We start from the raw sequence: 19,160 nt of genomic DNA, 5'->3' as shown, positions 1-19,160 counted from the left end.
TTGTCACACAAACGTGGAACCATAAAATAATTCTCGGATCACTTGCAACACAAAGTGATTGGTATTAGTGTACATAAAAGGATGAAAGAATAGCATGAAACACATTTTCCCTGTGCTGCAGGCTCCAAGTATCCCTTGCTTGTCTGTAAGTCATGGCTAGGTTAGTGGTGATCTTTACAGACTAAAAGGACTGAAGTTTAGTTATTACAAGAAATTCTGTATGGTCTGAGGTACTGGACTGATAATTCGTCATTGTGTTGCATGGCTTTGCATCTGCTTTCCTATTGCCTAGTTCAGCAGCCTTTGTGCTAACAATTTGCTGGTGGTTTTGAGGAGGGCTTTTGGTGGTTTTATTTTTTCTTGCTTCCACATACTTTATTATCTCAGTATTAATTTGTATTATAGCAGACAGTAAACTGCACTTCAAATGTGATCAGCAAACACACAGAAAAGTGTTGCTGTTCCAGAAAAAGAGAGACACTTCCTAAGCTGCTGTGCTGAATAAAAGAACATAAAGACAGAAAAGCATATGTGCTGAATCAGGTGGAAATTTCCTCTAGCCTGGTATTCCACCTCTGATCCCAGATGTCCAGGTAGAGCGTAACAACAGAGCAAGCATGCTGTAATACTTCCCCAGAACAATCACTGGGCTTTCCAATCTCTTGAGCCCCAATATTTTTTTATTATTTAATAAACTTAAGTGGATTTTTCCTCCTAGAAATTCTATGTCCCTTTTAAATCTCTAAGTTTTTGATATTCACAAGAATCCATGCACCTTAACTACACATAGTGCAAAGAAATATCTTCTTTCATTTGTTTCTAGCATGGCCTTTGCTAGTTTCACTTGATTTCTCTATGACTCAAGTTTCATTTCAGGTAGGAGCCTTCAAGAAATTCCCCTGAATTATACTTTTTTTTTTCCACTGAAGAAAGTAACTTCATTTGAATGTAAAAATGTAGACATTTTCTTCCCATATTTCAGATGTCATTTCCACAACATTTGAAGAAGTCAAACATACCTGCAGACAAAGACTGATGTACCAGAAATCTTTGCTTTCAAGTTTTGCTGAGGAGCAACAGAACAAGCACATGAATCATGGTGCTTTTTGTCAGTTCACAAGTCTACAGATTCAGAAGTTTGAGTGCCAGAGATAAAAGAAATGTCAGGATTGTCTGCTTAGATATCTTACTGATATTCTGAGATTCATATCCCTGTTTTCCTAGAACAGGAGAAAGAGGTATAGTGTATATTCTGGCTTGCCAAGTTTGGTCCCAGTTTGACCATTCCTCTCTTTCACAGAGACAGAATGCTCTTAAAGACTTTTTTTTCTTGCCTACATTCTGGGAAATCCCCTGTAGAAACGTCAATAAGTGACAGTCAGGTATTTAAAGGATATATGCTCTTTACTTTCTGAACCTCAGCTCATCCTTCAGAGGAGTGAATTAGAGAAAAAGAACCATTTCATTTTATCTGTCTCAGCTGACATAAGCTATGCGATGAAGCAATTTTTGGGACTGGGCAACTAGTGTAATTGGTCATATAGACATAGCCACTGAGTCTTATAAAACCTGGAGAAAGCTATTGTCTTTTCTTCGGTATGTAGTTATTCTTTGTCAAAATGTCTGGACCATTTTAAATCATACAAAAATAGTAGGACTTCACTTGTTTTGTAGTCAGATATTTTTACTGGTGAAAATTACTATATTGATGTTCATATTCTACAAGTAAAACTTCTCTGTCATTTTCCCATATTTCTTACATATGTGAAAGTACTGATATACTCAAAACATTACTTGTTTGCAGGTATTGAATGTTAACATATTAACATCAAGCATTGTATATTTGTTAAGGAAGGTATCAGCCTGAAAAACAGGTTTTACCTCTGCCCAAAGATTAATAAAGGAGATAATCACATCTTCTTCACTAAATTATACATCTTCCTTTTTATTATTTTGTGATTTCTGAAAGACACAAAGCATTTTAATATTTTAGTGATATAGAGCGTGACAGTTCTGTACAGGAAGATTTTTTGCATTTAGTTGCATAACCACAGCCAGCTTCTAGCCAAAATTTTCAGAAATTGCTTATAAATACAATAGATACGAAAGCAGATATATCTTTATTAAGACATTGCATAGAAAAAGGACTAAAATTATTGTTAATATGCTAACTGTCCTGGGAACTCCCAAAATTCAAGTAGGTCCAAGGGATGGCTAGGAGCCTGTTCAGGCATGCTGCTATTTCCCTTGGATAGTTTTGTCTTTAAAAGGTGAGACACTAAATTACCCACTTGGGAGCAGATTCAGAAAACATATGGATTCTTCAACATTATGCACTGTGACCCCAGAAGAACTTAGACTTTATTAGTCCACTAATTCACAAGACTTTTTTTAGAGACACAGGAGCTACTAAAGCAAGGTTTGAATTTTACCAAAGTTCCCTAGCTCTCCTGGGTTCTGGGAAAACTTGTAGCTATAATATATTGCTAAAACATTTGTTGTTTCATAAATGTTCCCAATATATATTTATGTTGCCCCTTCCAAAGAGAGCTTGACTGGCAGAAACAGAGTTCACATATAAATGGTGGCTTGAACCTGGGAAAATTAATCTAAGTTCCTTTCTGCTCAAAATGTATTTTTTCTGCCTCAGACATGCATTCAACTTAAACAGTATTCTGTTGAAAGGGAGAAGAGCAGCAGAGAGGTAAACAGAGTAACATGTAATATTCTCTCAAAACTAAACCCCAAATTATTTACAATTCCTTTCTTTGGATTTTGGTGAGGCAACTATGAGGACAGGTGGTTGCTCCCCACCTCCTGTGGTAACATTTCACTCCCAGTTTCAGACTGTCAAGCCAGAGGGCTGCCCTCGCTCCTGCTGGATTAACAGGCTTCATCCAGGGAGCAGACGATGGTGACATTTGCTCCAGCTGCTCTAGCTGTTCTGCTAGCTCTGCTTTTCTGCAAGGGTACCCATGGTTCTGCACATGGGATTACATATAATACTGATGTATAAACTAGACTCTTAAGTGGACTCTTCTACCTTTAAAAACTTTTAGACTATAGCTTTTGCATTAGAAGACTTCAAAATATTGTCTTAGGTAAGCGCATGGATATTTGGGCTTAATTAGTTGGCCCAGGCTTCTACACACTCATAATTGTAAACTCTCCTCCACTCCATAACATGCATGTATTTTTAACAGAAATACCTCCCAAATGCAACTGGCAAGAACATACATAAATTTAATAAGTTTCAGGCTTGCTTGTTGGCATTTTTTTGTGCATCTCTCCTCTTTACTGGATAGCAATGTCATCACCAGCCATGATGTTTTAAACATGTATTTTAAAGTTATTTAAAGTTATGTATTTTGAAGAAATATTTTGAAATGTGGAAATCAGCCATCCTGTTTTATAGTTATGAAATTAAAAGGGATTCTGAATGTCAAAAGTCTCTGAAATTTCAAGAACTAAGGGAAAAAATAATGAAAAATAATGTAGAATTCCTTGTCAAAAATCAATTTTAAAATAAATTTAATCAGATTGTATGTTTTGTAACTTAGAAAAAAATACCTTAGCAAATTGCAAGATCATGCATTATAATCACAGGAAGTTCAGTTATAATCATATTGAAAGGAATGGAAATTTTTCTTATTACAGAAGCATACATTCCAAACAACTTCAACTTCACCTGGTAGCAAACTATGAGTCAAACATTATATTAGTCTTTAAAATCAAGTTAATCAAATTGGAAACAATAAAGTTATTAAGAAAATACATGACTATTGCATTGTGTCAGTTTTACAAATAAGTTAGAAAACAAAACATTTGGAAACGTATAATGTGGATGAAGAATTTGATGTGTTCTCTGGCAAGATAATTTCTGTGCAGAAATGTTTTATGTAGTAAGGTAGAGGATGTGTTCTTTTTAGTAGTTTCTTTTTAGTAGTTTTAGTAGACATTTACAACATCATTTTCTGTACAAATAATTTATTAATAACATTTACTTTAGTATTAATATATTCAACAAAATCCTAACCACTTGAAACTCATTTGCAGTTTTTCCATTTGTTTCACTGAGACCATAATCCTGTCATCTATATTTTGCAGATGTTCGTAAGTGAATGAGTCAGGGAAATTGTGGAAATGACCTATGATTTTATTTTTTAGAAAGATATTTTGCAGTAAGTGTAATCAATTACTTTTCTCTTTAGGCTGCTCTGGAGCAAATCATTAAAGAAAATCTATGGTTAGCTCAAGAATATCAGATCTTTCAGAACTACTACTTAAACAGTAAAGAAGACCTCACACAACTCTATGACAACAGAATCAGGATTGAAGCTGCCATTAGAGATCATCAGCAGGTAAAGTGCTAATATCATTCATTCAATTCATTTATCTCATCTCTGAAATTCATTTAATCAATGCAGCTACTTAGTAACGATATAATACTTGCTAGCAATTCCTATCACCCGAATTCTTATTTTGTTCTTGTTTTTCTCACAGTCTTTTACTTAAATTTTTTTGCTTGCTTGCTGTGTTGTTTTTTTTTTTATTTTTACAGAGCAGTTCATGTAAGGTATTAAAAATTCATTATTCATGAATTTCACTTTTGCAACTGAAATGTATTTATTTTTGTATATAAATATATTATTCAGTAATTAAAATGTACCTTACTGTTATGTATAAGTTCTCCATAAAACACTTTTTCTGGAAATTGTGAATTTTATGACATCTACAGTCAGACTCTAAGCCTTTAATTTAGAAAACAGTCAAATGAAAATGAAAAAGTTAAAGTCTGATTTGATGAACTTCCATGACAGTGGTATAGTGGCCAGGTGTAATGTTTTATTGACTGATTAGTAACATTTAAAAAGATAGAATTTTTTTTTTTTAATTTGACAGTGCTGTGGAACCTGAGTCAAGTGATGTTGTAAAACTTTGTCATGAGAATGTAATGCCATTTCACAGAAGAAGTCTCTTCTGTTTTCTTTCATTGTGTTTCTATATAGCTATCAAAACATGAGCCTATCAGTGCCAACTATAATCAATGAAAAATATTGTTCAGATATTTTAGTCAGATTATTGTTTGCTTGCCTTTCATGTCTATATTTCTGAAAATTAAGTCATCATGCTCACAGAGCTTAAGTTCACATCAACAATTTCAGGTAAGAATTAACTCAGGTCATTTATGCAGGAACCAGGTCCTGATATATTGATATTTTAGTCCATTTTCTAAAAGTAAAGTGTAGAAGTCTTCAAATAAATAAATTAGATGTGAAATTCAGATTATTTGCTAGTACTTTACTCTTATTATTCCATTTTATGTCTTATACCCATATCTTCATCCATTGCTCATTTCCTCGTACACCACGTCAGTTAATCTCTAATTTTAAAATTCAGTGTATTCAGTTTGTTCCTGACAAATAAGAAAAACTCTTCCAAAATATTCTTGTTAACCACATAGCTCTCCTATATTTCAAGAACAAAACTGTTTTTAAGTCATGTATTCTTAGGGATAACCGTATTTGGAGAACAAGTTGGAGATTTAAAAGACAAAAAGTAGAAGAAATTATTGCCTATCTTTCTTCACCGAGTGTCGGTTATGTTCTGGTGATATGATAGCAGAGGCAATGCTATGAGTATTGAAGTGTTTTCTTGAAACAACTGGATTATAGAAGGAATTTAAAGTATTTTTTTCTGAAGGCAGAACTCAGACATACTCTCTTCAAGCCTCTCTACAGAAAAATGTATGTTAGGTTATCATCTGGACCTTCTATTTGGATGTAAGAATATATGTCTTCTACATTCTCAGAATTTAATAGTTCTTGGTAATATTTGTGAAACAGATTTTCCCACTCAACAGTTTACCTCTTCTGGACATAGTATGGATGATATTATCATGCATCTCAATGATGTAATCTGGAAGCAAAGAAAATTGCAAATGAGTTGGCATATATTGCTGCTTTTTTCCTTCTCAATTTGAATACAATAAAATAAACATAGTAAAATACAGCAAAATAGCAATGCAATACCAACAGGATCTAGTTTCAGCAGCAGTGCTATATAATCATTTGTTTGGCTTTTTAAAATCTTGTCTATGAAGTAAATGCTTATGAGTATGTTGCTGTTCTATAGGAGCATGTAATCAGCATTACAAATACATATACCTAGCTTGTGGTAGAAATTAATGATGGCAATGTTTTGAATATCGGACAGTCCTCTGTGCCATCCAGCAATGGTATGTGTATGAGGAAGAGAAATTCTATTCACAATATTAATTTGAGGATTAAAGAGACAACTTAATCTAATTTCCTTTTTGTTAACTCTTCATTTTGTTAAATGAATAACTAGTCCAACTATTGAAACAAAACATTTCTACACTTATCACATAAAGTATTTAGGAAAAAACATGTTGATTACATACAGCTCCTATTAAAAGAAGCTATATTTTTTTTCTTAGGTTTTTGCTAATAGGCGAATTACAACTGCAACAGAAAATCAGTTCTGGAGGAGTGTCAAAGCAATGATTTTTCTAGGTGCTGTGCTATATATATGCCTTACAATGACATGAACAGTCAAGAAGAAGAAAGTATGTTCACCTTCCCTAAATACTGAGAACTTTCTTTCCTATATATATAATCACGCAAAATTAGAAGCCAATATTTACAAATACTAATGTAAAAGGCAAATTGCTGTTTTTTTTTTTTTTATTTTTGCATAATTTTAACTAGATATAGTAACTTTTCTAACTAATGAAGTAGGTTTGCCTTGGGCTCCTAAGTAGCTTCTTTGTTCAGCCCTGGAAAGGGATTATCTTTATGATGGGTGAAATAATGCTTTGGTAACATGAAGTGTTTTATCATGACTTAGTAAGCTTCTTTGCACTGAGGAAGGTGCATTTATTGTGTGGAGGGGATATACATTGCTGAATACAGGGCCAATGCCCATAGAAATTATAATACCTTCTTCTGCATAAGGAATGCAAAGGCATGGTCTTGGGAGGAGATGAGTGTTTTCTTCCTGCTACAGATATAAGATAGATGAGAAGAGGATTTCCTCTCTTGCTGAATATTTCTAGATGTTGGTATCTTCTCCTCTTGGAGACATTAGCTTTATGAATAACAAGCAAATTAAGCTCAGAGGGGGATATTCACCTTTGTGTCTGAAAACTAAGTTCTAAATGCAGTTATTTCAAAAATTCTGAGCTACCATTATGTTCCTTTGACTTAGTATTTTTTTAAAATCATATTCAAGCATTTACTTTTTAAACCATATTCTTATCCTGTGCCAAAGACTTTAGAATCTGCTAATGTTCATTTGTAATCCTGTCTCTAGACAGTATTTTGTAGAGATTTCATATGACTGTGGAGATGTAATAGCTAGATAACTTTGAGATAATGTTTTGCTTACCTAATTAATTTTCAATTTTTAAAAAGTATCATATTTTTGGATAGTTGCTCGTTAGACCATACATACATAATATTTAGTTTCATTAACCAAAAATAAAAGATATTTCTGTCTGCAAAGATACTTTATTACATATATAATCACTACCATAAAACATTTATATTTATCCTAATGTTTAATTTGATCAAATATCAGTACAGTCAGATATCACTCTGGACAAGAAAAGTATTTCCTTATAGTTCTTTTTCTTGAGATACTCTTATTCTCAATTTGTTTTTCTTAATAGTTTACTCTCTTTGAAAAAAATGCTTCTCTCTTTAATTTGGTTTCCCTTATATATATCTTCCACTAATCAATGACATGTCTGTCATGTTGGATGTGCTAGCTTCATTATAACATGAATCACACATTTCCATCTTTTCTAGATGACATTGGAATAAACTGTGATGGATCTTGGCATTATCTTTAAATACATTCTTTTTAGTACCTAATAATTTCCCTAAACTTTTGCTTTCAAGAGTAGTTGGATGATTTTTTTTTTTATAATGTCGATAGATTAATAGTTTTTACATGTGTATTTTGGTGTGGCAAAATCTTGTGTGTAAAAGATTTGTAGGTTGGTCTTTATGTGGTAGAATTTCAGTAACAAAATCTTGGCTAATACAGCTTCTGCCCTGCAAATATGTAACAGCATTTTCTTCTGGAAATCTCAATGGGCTAGCATATTAGCACCAGGAATATGATCATACTTTAAAATCAAATCTATTTACTATATCCTTCTTTAGGTACTGAACAATCTTACAATATCTATTCCATGAGCAAAATTTGATACATTGTGCTAACGTGTCAATGGTTGTACTGTAGACATTGGCACTTGTCCTCATAATGAAACTAGAGCTGATTCCCAAATATAGAGATACATCATTATAAGTTACGAACCTGTTTACTTGAATCTGTCCTTAACACTGCAAGTGTCATAGTCTTACAAAACTTTGATTTTTTTTTGTACACATAACGTTTATTTAAAAATAGTCTCTGTGCAAATTATAATTGCTTTAAAATGTAAGCAAAATATTCAGTCTCATATTCATGATCTGCTATCTTCAGGTGGCCACATTATAGTAAGAGTTTGGGAGGAGGGAGACTATTGATTTCTGTTTCTTTTTTTAACTTTCTGAATAACTGACATATTATTGTAGTAAAACATATGTAGGGTCAATTCATGCTGAATAGTTATTAGAAACCATGATAACAAAAGTCATTACACTGCAGTTCAGTTTTGACAGTAAAATTTCTGCAACATTATCACAAATCCTCATGCATTAGTGCAATGATCCTTACTATAGTTTCATATTAGAATCAAAAGACTACTGTAGCATGCTTGATACAAAAAGTCATGCAAGTCAAGTGAAGTTCTTTTATGCTTTTATAGATAACATATTTTCATGTCTTTCTTATGCATGTATCTGACTCTGAGCCCTCTTGGATATTTCTGCCTTTAATGTATTGCTCATCTGGGATATAAGTGTTTTAAAAATAATGTCCCTATTTAGAAAGATCAAATAGCATATGAAGTAAATCTGACAATGGGCACATGTCAGTTTAGGCAATTAATTCCTTCTGATTTTGTTGTTCCCAGTCATTGACCTAACTGAAAAAAAATATACTTTTCTCATATAAATAAAAAGTCATTTCTGTCTCTAAATTGAGTTTTTGGTTAGTCATTTTACTTATCTGAAGATCCTGGATTGCTTCATGTCTTCACAAGGCTAATAGTGAAAGCAAGGATAAGATTATGGCAAAAAAATGTCCTCCCATTACTTACAAATCTTAAATGAAAAATAAAACAGTCAAGAATTCAGTGTGAAACAAATTAAAACTATCATATAAAAAAAATCAGACTTTTTACCTGTTTCTAACTTAAATGTTTAACCAGCTTTCAGAGGTGTTTTGATTAGGAACAGAAACACATAATGGAGCTGACATTTGTTCTTTACCAGTATAGCAAGACTAGATATTAGCTAGTAAGCAAAAATGTGTCATTTACAGTATTTTTAACTGAGGCTTTTTCTGCCTTTAGACTGACACTATTGTAAGTTGACAGAATAGCCAGTTTCATATGAAAACATGAGGGAAAAAATGTATCTTCAGTAAAATTTTTGTTATGCAAATTTACTATTCTCAGAGCTAATTATATTTAAACAATGTAAACATCAAGTTAATGTTATAATTAAATTTGAATCAATAACTCAATAAGTTCAAATGACTTGATCAGAAAATTAATACAACAGGCAGACAAATCAAATTATTAGTTTGATAGCAATAGGAAGCTATTGAGCTAATTTATAGAGAAGTCAGTCTCCTTTACATATGCATCAGCCATATCAGTGGCTAGTCAGGTGGCAGTTTTGTTGCACAGGAGAACAGTTCTGCAGTTGCAGAACACAGTGAAGTCTGTAGGACTTAGGTGTTAGTTAGATCCTCCCAGTCTCCCAGAAGAAGATGTCCCATTACAGGAAGTGAAATCTCTTTTTCTAAAAGAAATATAGAAATCTGATAATTCATTTAGGCATTTATTTTTAAAATTGAGTGTTCTTTAATGCCTGGAGAGAAAAAATGAGGAAAAAGTGCTTTTTTTCCTGCATGGTGGTAGATATTTTCATGATACTTAGCCCCTTTTCTACCTCAATACCACCTGTGGTATTAAGACAAATAAGATGAATCAGAATATTCCAAGTAGTTGTAATGGCTCAAGTTTCTTACAGTACACAGTCTTTAAACAGAGGGGTCATGGATGTTAAGCACAAATCTTGATTTCACAAAGCCAGCAAGTTTGACTGCAAGTCAAATATTCCTCCAGTGCTGTATTGACAGGAGTTGATGCTGAGGAGGTTGTGATGTCTGCTTTTGAGTTAAGGGGTATCAGGCAATAAAAAAAAAATATATTTTGTAAAAGATCAAATAATTTAATCAGTAAAGGTTTTTTCATGGCAGAATTGCTGCATATCAGTAACTTCACTTAGACACAAAAGATCAAAGAAATGTGTGAGCTCAGTTCTTCCACTAGCAGCTTTTTACCTTAAAGCATAAATTCTACCTTTAATTAAAAAGAATCATTGTTTGTTTTTTTTTCCCCACATCCATATGCTTCTTCCAGACTCTACTCAGCACAGAATGAACAGAATAGGAAAACACAGACTGGGATTAGCACCTCTTTTTTGCTAACCATCTGTGGAAAGAGATGGACATTGTTAGCACTTCTACTATTCAATTGCTTCTAACACGTACATAAACATTAATATGCCTGTATGCACAAGTTGCAGGAAACACCTGGTATGAGGCTGATCAGTTAGTCAGCTGGTGGATGTGATCATCTGTCTTGTTTCATGTATCCATGAAAATATTGTTTAACTAGGAGACAATTTTGGGCAAGTTTTGCAACCCACTTGCCTTAGGAAGTAAATCTTGCCCTGATCCCATTTTCTGAGATTTTTGTAGTGAGAAATCTATGTACGTGTGCTGACTTGCCCCTAATATAACACTGTTTTGTTCTGTAACACTTTACAGAGATGCTAGAATTGTTACTGAGTCACAAATTTATTTAATCAAAAAAAGGCAGAATCAACAGGCAGAATAGCTTCCATTATTAAATTCCCCCCCTTTTTTTTCTTTAAGGTTTTTACTTACTTTCTCTTATTTACACATAAAGTAGCCAGGCTGAATGGTGGCAGAGTAGTATACAACTTCCTGAGGAGAAGTTCAAAAGTTCAAAATATGTCCATATCTTATTTTATCTACTTTACATATTCATTTTTAGCCACATGGATTAATAGTTTGAGATTTACATTCTTACTAGCTACATAAATTCACGTTCATTCACATTTACTTCAAATTTACATTAAGAGCATCATTAAGGTCACAGTGTTATAGCTCAATTTTGCAAATACTTTATAAAAATATTTGGTGTCAAAATAGCTTGACTTAGCATTTAATAACTGACCAAAAAAACTTGCAGCAAACAACCAAATGCTCTAAATTAATAACAATCATACTTTTGCTTTCCTTTTTATGTCATAAACAAAGTTATTAGAATCTTTCAGGATTATAAAGCACACCTACACTGTAACTCATCCCAAATACCTTACTAGGGGCACTTACGTTAAAATCTTATTAGGCCTACATTTTCCATGCTTGTATGCTTGAAAAACTTTAAAATTCTTAATAGTTTAAGATATAAGATTAATGCACCTTGTTATGCAAACTGTTATTCTAGAAGCTGGTAGAAACTTTGTACTGCACCTTCTTAAACCTTTCTGCTCAGAAAGGATTAAAATAGCATAAATCAGCAAGAATAGTCTCAACTAGAATTAGCTGGAAAAAGTTTGACAAAACAATTCTCAACTGACTGTGTTGAATGTCTCTGTGTATTTATGCATACTCGGAACCAGCTCTGTGAAGATACAGCTCCAGGACCTCTGCTGGAACCAAAGCTTTACTAGCTGTAGCCCATGGAGCTGAGGCAACCAGCTTGCAGTTTTTATGTCAAAACCTCTCTCTGAAGTTTGGGTAACTCCCAGGAGCACTGTCCCACACCCAGTGAGGCAGATTGTGGCAGACATAGTATTTGAGGAGTCTGAGGACAGCAATTTGCCTGATAGTTGTAAAGATAGTTGGGAAAGACCTATGGTATGCCAGGTGTCCAGATTTCTTGAGTGACACTTGTCATAGAGATGGGAAGTCTAGATGTCATAACACCTTTTCATTCTAACAATCATTATTCTTTTCATTTTTCATTACTTCCCACAAATTTAGATCACTTATGAAACTGTTATAATGCTTGAATCAACCAGAGATCTCAGGGAAAACATTTCATCATAGAAATACTATATGTTAGTATTTCTGGGGAAAAAACAAAAAGGTATTCCAAGCTTTTGATTTCACAAAAAATTTTTTTTGCATTTCCTTTCAATTGGAATGGGAAAAAAAATTTCCAACAATGTGCTGGCCAGCTCCAATCCTACTACACACTCTATAATTTACAGTAATTATCTAATTAATTTACTAGAGGATTCATAAAGGAAGACATTTATATGGAGAATGTAATTCTATGTAAGCAACCATCTCAAGGAAACTATTATAGCTATCAGCAGTCTTTTTTTGTTCAAGCTTGTCCGCATAGATAATACCCCATCTTGTGAGAAAAGCAGGTAGAATTGACATCTCATGTGTTGAGGACAAGAAATATTATGAAAAGTGACAGCACTATGGCTACCAGACATGTTAATGGCCAATCTTAAGATTAACTTAAAAAATTAGAGGTGACTTAAATAGAAATTTAGAGTGAGAAGGCAGAATCACTTTATCCTTTGAAACAGTATGGAAAGAAATTGATGCATGCTATGAATCACATCAGTTTTCCAAATCGGTCATTTTCACAAAGACACAGAAAATAGGCTAATACAGATTTGGTTGAAGGCCTCATTAGCATTATGACAACAAGGTGCAAGATCTTATGAAAAATACCTATCTCACAACAAAGAGTAACTAAATGGATTAGACTCTTTTGCTATATGTCATACATCAATCTGTTCTGGCATTCAGTGCTCCACTTCAGAGTGATACACCTTCATTGTGTATCACCAACCATGGCCTATTTTGGAGATAATATTATCACTATTGTACATTAAGAGCTGTTCAGCTTCACATCTGAGCATAAGAATGAAGGGCTGCAAGACTGTGCAAGAATAGCTCAGTAATGTCGACAGGCATCTTAACCCTGTTAGATATTTAACTGGCCACCATTGCAAGCATCCATGGAATTGAGAAGAGAACATACTAAGAACAGATATGCCATTCTGCTGTCCCAGCAGTCTTGAAATTATTAATGTTGAGATTCAAACAAATCACTCTCCCTAGGAAGGATGGCAGAATCAGGGGTGTTTCCCTTGACAATAGCAAGGCAACAAGGCAATAGATCTTGGAAAGCATTACATTAACAAGCTGAGGGCGGGGGGTGGGGGGGGGGCGGGGGGCGGGCGGCATGGTAAGAGCATATTGATTTGTCTGGAAGGAATAGATGAAAAAAGAATTTTTTTGTTCTCATGTGTCTCCTTAGCTTCCTGATGAAAATCCCTGACCTAAGAGAACAAGAAGAAAAGGTATAAAAACAGGAAGGAGTTCATCGTGTTTTGGTCTCCCAGTCAACCATTTACTGACAGTGCTTTTCTTACTATGTGTAAGATTAGCCACTAAGATCTATTTTTAAAATGTGGTGGGCCAATAAAATATGAAATCACAGATCTAGAGAACAGAGTGGTCTGAAACGTGTCCAAAGCCCCTGATTTTGAAGTGGCAGAGAAGCAAAGAGGAGCTTGATGTGCTGCCATTGCCAGTGCAGGACCAGTTCAAGCCTTTGCTAGAGAAACTTATGCCAAAGTATCCAAGTACTGATGTCTCCCAAGAACAGTAAAGGCTTGAAGGAGAAGACAGTTAGGATGGGTCCACAGAAGAAAAATACAAAATTACTGATATTGCTGATATTGATTCCTGTCAGTAAAACAATGTCTGGTGGGAATGAGGGGACCTATCATGCCGTTCTGATGCCTCCACTGTCTCCTAGTGACAGTGAATCAAATTCCTTTTCAGTTTTAGCTGTCTGTGTCACTGGCAATTATTTACCATGCTAGGAACTTTGTTCCTGCTCCCTTGGGAAATTTAAAAGTAGTATCTAATGATGGTATCTCTGAGGTTGAAGTGTCTGGACTGCCGCATTAGTGAGTCAGCTGCACGATTACATTACATTACATTAACTGTAATTATTTACAAGTAAGTAAACTGTAGAAGAGGCTGAAATAAAAGGTTATGCTAGAAAAGATTTGGGCATTCTTTTGTAATCTGGCTGTATTGCCAATGGATATAGCAGAGCTGTGCAAGTCAATTTTTACTTAGAAACAAATATCAAAAATTCTTCAAATTTGTTTCAGGCTAATCTAAAACTTAGATTTTCAGAATTTTGGACAAATGCAAAAAAATATTATAGGTTGGAGAAAACAAAAGTTTAGTTTCTGAAAATTATCAGTTTCTTTTGTTTAAAAACAAAGGATATTCAGAAACCAGTGGGTAGATCTAGAGAGGGCATATTTTTCAGCAAGTGGAGATGGAGTACTTCCCCACATAAATGTCAGTTATTCAGATGCTCAGTATCCTCCCAGGTTCAAGTATCCCATTAATATCGTTGGAAATAAAATTCCCTCCTTTCCCAAGAACACCTGCCTGAATGACCACGTTACAAATTATCCTTGGCTAAGTCTGTCTTGGTTTCTCACTGTATTGTCACACACTGTGAATAATTAGTTTTGAAGGAGACAAAAAGGATGAAATAGTCATTAAGGTGTTCATCTAACAGTAGAACCTTGCTCTGAAATAAATTTTGAGTAAATTATGCTAAAAGAAGTAGTTTCATCAGTGATGCTGAAGGAAGTAACCCCACAGTAATGTAGGTCCCAGACCTGGACATACTACTGAACGGTATGACATCTTCTCTCAAATCTCTGCTCTAAATGAGGCAGTGAGAATGTGAATTTGAGTCTTCCACTTCTTCAGGACCCTTAACTCTGTGGAGTGAAGTCCCTCCGTGATTTTCAGGGTTCAAGCTTTTACCCCTTCACATTACTGTATGTCCAGGGACTTCCAAGGCTGCCAGCAGTTACTGCAAGCCACTCCTGCTTCTTCCGTACTCTTGTTCCTACCTGGCCTGTGTAGTACGGATGGAAGTTTTTTCCATACTCTCTGGATACAGTGAGGATATGGTGGGATACTGGAACACTTGTTAAGGTATCCCAGAGGCTTGGTTTTTAGTGTCATTCCCCCTTCAGTGAAGAGTACTTTTGCCCAGCTCTTCTAAATTTTTCTTGTCTGAAATTTGGTTGAGTCTGTAAGAGTATGCATTCAGAATATAAAAAAAAGACAGCACAGATATAAATAATGTTTACTAAGAATAAAAGAAAAACGAGTTTTACTCTATGCTGCAAATATATGTCAATTCCCATCTTCAACTAGCTTTCTGCTTCCCTCTGAATAAGGTGGTTGTCAGGGTTTTAGATTTTGTGAATGTTCCTATCCCTTAGTGTACTACCTTACATGCTAGTCACTCTCATCTTTCAAAATTTCTAGGAGGTCTAGATGGGTTTAATATTTTCCTTGAAACTAGCAGAACATATAACCCAGGAGAATAAGTGAAGGTTTATTAGAATAAGCTTCTTTCTGTACCCAGAAGTTATGTTATATACTTAACTGGTTAGTAAACAATCCTTTGCTTCAATGAGGTATGAAACTCTTGCATCTCCCTTTGGTGGCTATTTGACATTTTTCAGCAAGGATATATCTTTCAATCAACCTGGGTTGCTATGTCAACCTTCAAATTAAAAAAACATACTGACACATAAACAGTTAAGTTTTCTGTAGCCTATTGCTACTTCTTGGTTGAAATCAGACATGATGGCAGTGAGCCACTCTGTTGTGGCAATGGTTTTGGAGTGAGTGATCCCCAGCTCCTTTGGCAAACTGACACAGTACAGGAGAGGTGAGAGACAGCGGAAGTGTCAACACCAATTTGAGGTCAGAAAGGACTGAAGGAGGATGCAGAATTCCACCACAACAAGTGGCCCACTGAAGATACTCATAAGTGTAGATATTAGCCACCTCTCATAGAGCCATTCAGAGGACAGTTCCATGAAAACTTCATCAAATCTAAATTATTTCGGCTGCAGTCAGGCTCCTCCCTCGTGCTGGCGTGCTGCCTGCACTGGGCACCAGCTTGGAGAGCTGATAGGGCAGAACCAGCTTTAACTGCAGCCACATCTATACCCTAAATGACCTCTTTGCCAACTCACTTGCTTGCATGTCCCCTGTGCAAGACAAGTGGGGGACGCATTGCTGGGCATCAGGTAGATGCTGGCACCATCACCACTCTGGCTGATACCTTCACAAACTGCTGTGGAGCTAAAACTTCACATGCTCTCTCTCATACCTCTTTTTTAAATAGCACATATATAGCCTTTTTCATAGAGCAGTGTTGATAGAAATTTTCAATCTGACCTACCAAGTATACTCAAAAAGTATAATTCCATCAATTCTGAAAGAAGACACAAAGATCTCTTTACACGTCTTGGTTATAAAGTTAATATGGGATTAAAATATATGTCAATTTGTCCTAAAACAAATAATCTTAGAGCTGAGTCTGAGTGTTCCCTGAAGAATTTTAGGGTTGTATTAAGATAAATATTTTATTAGAAGTTAAACCGAAAGAATATAAGGCAAACCACTTTTCCTTGCTTGACTGAAGGAATTATATCTAATGCCCTGATCGAAGAGGTCTGTGCAATATGTTCTTGCCACAAGACAAAGACAGAAATGAAACAATGACCTAGGCTAGCAATTCACTTCTCTAGGGAGCAGCTGTAGCACATTGATTCATGCTCTTGGGTATGAATCCCTGCAAATCACTAGAGATAAATCCAGGTTTTAGGATCTGTTGGAATAAATGCATCATATAAATATCTTAAAGTTACCTACCCCCTTTAAAAAAAGAGTATTCACAGTTTTTGAAAAGAATTTGCTGAATTGAAGAGTGAATGAGTGAATGAAAAAAAGAGGGTGGGAATGAGGAATTATATTAGGAGAAAGCACCAGAACTGTTCTAATTTCCAGAGGTAAACTGTGTTGATGCAGATTTACTATCCATTTCCCAGTAACCAAATATAATTTTGTTACTTCTAATATGTTTTACCACTAAATCTACCCATTCTTGACATTGATTTCAGTGCAATTTGTGTAATAGGTCAAGTAAAGTGGTGCTTATTGACTGCTGATTGTATACGTTTTTCCACCTGAAGTGTTATTGTTAATTGACGTGCTCTTTCATTTTCCTGAGATAATTTTCACTCTATTTGAATAACTGCCTGAAATTCCCCCTTTGTAAACTAGGTGTCTTTCATGGCAAATATCAAATATAGTTTTGAAAATCAGATACATTACAGACAATAATTCATTCCTTCAACAACAGAACATTAAAATAATCAGATTCAAGCTAGTTTGTCAAACATAATTTACCTTTAGTGAATATATGCTGTCTGCCCCTAACTAAATCACCCATTTCTAAATGTCTTGTAATCTTGTCCCATACCATTATTTCTGGTAATATTCTTGCAAAAGAATTCTGGCCAACGCTAATGGCCTGAAGTTTTCTGAATAATTCTTTTTGTCTTGACATACTGCAGAATGCTCTACCTCTATTCCTAGGGGACTACAGATCTTATATTGCCAGACTCTTTATCTCAATTCTTGGAGATTACAGAATTATAAGGAAGGCTGTCTAATTATGGCCTGTTGCTTTCTCTTATGAAGCTTTTTTCTTGTATTTCAAATGTTGCCTTCAGAAATTTTTTTTTGTAATTATGAGCATGGTAATATGGGTGGTACTTACCTCTCTGATGTCAGGGATGCATGCCTAGTTTCCTTCAGCCAATGAGAGCAAATTGGCTGTAGTAGCACATCAGAAACCAACCCAAACATCATTTAAAAAATAACAATCTGATTTCTGCATTGGTGAACTTGCAGATAATACAAGTTTCCTCTTGTTCTTCTATTGAGAAGTCCAGTGTCGATCCCTTTATGATCCCACTTGTTTGCTGTAATTGATTCCAAATGTGTGTTCTCCATTTCTAAGGTTCTCAAAACAGCTGTATGAAGACATCAACAAAGACCCCAAGAAAGGCCATCTTGGGTGTGCATCTTCCTCCAGATCCACTGAAATAATGACTACTTTTTGTCATCCACCCAAGTACTCTCCTTTCCCAGCACTCTCCACAGTACCCTATGATTCTTGTGTTTCCCCTGCATACTGGGATCCCAGCAATACTCCTTTCTGGGTTACTTCTAGGAATAAAGTGACACAGCCAGGCATCAAACCTCTCACTGTCTCTCTCATTCTGTGGCAGACATAGAAGGCAATTATCCACTATAATTAAAAGAAAAAAAAAAAAAAAAAAGTGAATTGAAATCTCACGATTACGTAGTCTAAAATAAGACTTATACAAAGGATTATTCTCTGACTATGAATGACTTGCAAAACATGTTTTTAGATCTATGAGCTTTGTCACTGCTCTTGTCAAGGTCTGGAAATGCTTCCCAGAGTCCACTCCACAAGGGAAGCACCTTCCTGGGTACCTGCATCTCTTATACAGCCTTCAGAGGGCATGCAGCTGCCACAAGCCTAGTGAAAACTCAGGGCAGAGGAGTGGTACCTGGTAGCTTTTTAAATCTCTTGGCCTTAAATGACTGTGAACACTGCACCATTTCAGTGCAAAGGCCAGGCTAGTTACTTTAAAACAGTGCTGAAAATAATCCCATCCTACTGGTAATTCTAATCCCCAAGTTTTCATTCTACTGCAAGACATTTGTCAGGAATTGTATAGACTTATGCTACTCTAATAGTTCACTACACCAAGGTCTTGGCCACACCAAAGATGCTCTGTAGGCATCCTACATTCTCCTTTGTCATTCCCCATCTCCTTGCTCTGCTTTCCTTAGGCCAGCTGAGTACATAACACACAGCATACACAGATACCTCTGTGTGGACTTCTCTAAAGAAGTGGATTTGCACAGGTGCAACTGGAAAACCCTCAGGGGACCTAGGAGGGTTGTGACGAAGTGTCCCATAGAAAGAATCCAGCCTGATTTGCTGAACAACTGTT

At 35.2% G+C, this 19,160-nt stretch overlaps 1 protein-coding gene across 1 annotated transcript in view; it reads left to right on the top strand.

Moving 5' to 3' along the window:
• CCDC178 (coiled-coil domain containing 178) overlaps nucleotides 1-19,160 on the top strand; it is a 177,753-nt gene that overhangs the window by 113,939 nt on the left and 44,654 nt on the right. The window contains 1 exon segment of the mRNA XM_074859055.1: nucleotides 4,212-4,361. Coding sequence (XP_074715156.1) covers nucleotides 4,212-4,361 — 150 coding nt within the window.

This window comes from Strix uralensis, chromosome 1 (genome assembly GCF_047716275.1).
Source record: "Strix uralensis isolate ZFMK-TIS-50842 chromosome 1, bStrUra1, whole genome shotgun sequence".
In the NCBI taxonomy this organism is placed as follows: Eukaryota; Metazoa; Chordata; class Aves; order Strigiformes; family Strigidae; genus Strix; species Strix uralensis.
This window is presented reverse-complemented; position numbering and strand designations above follow the sequence as displayed.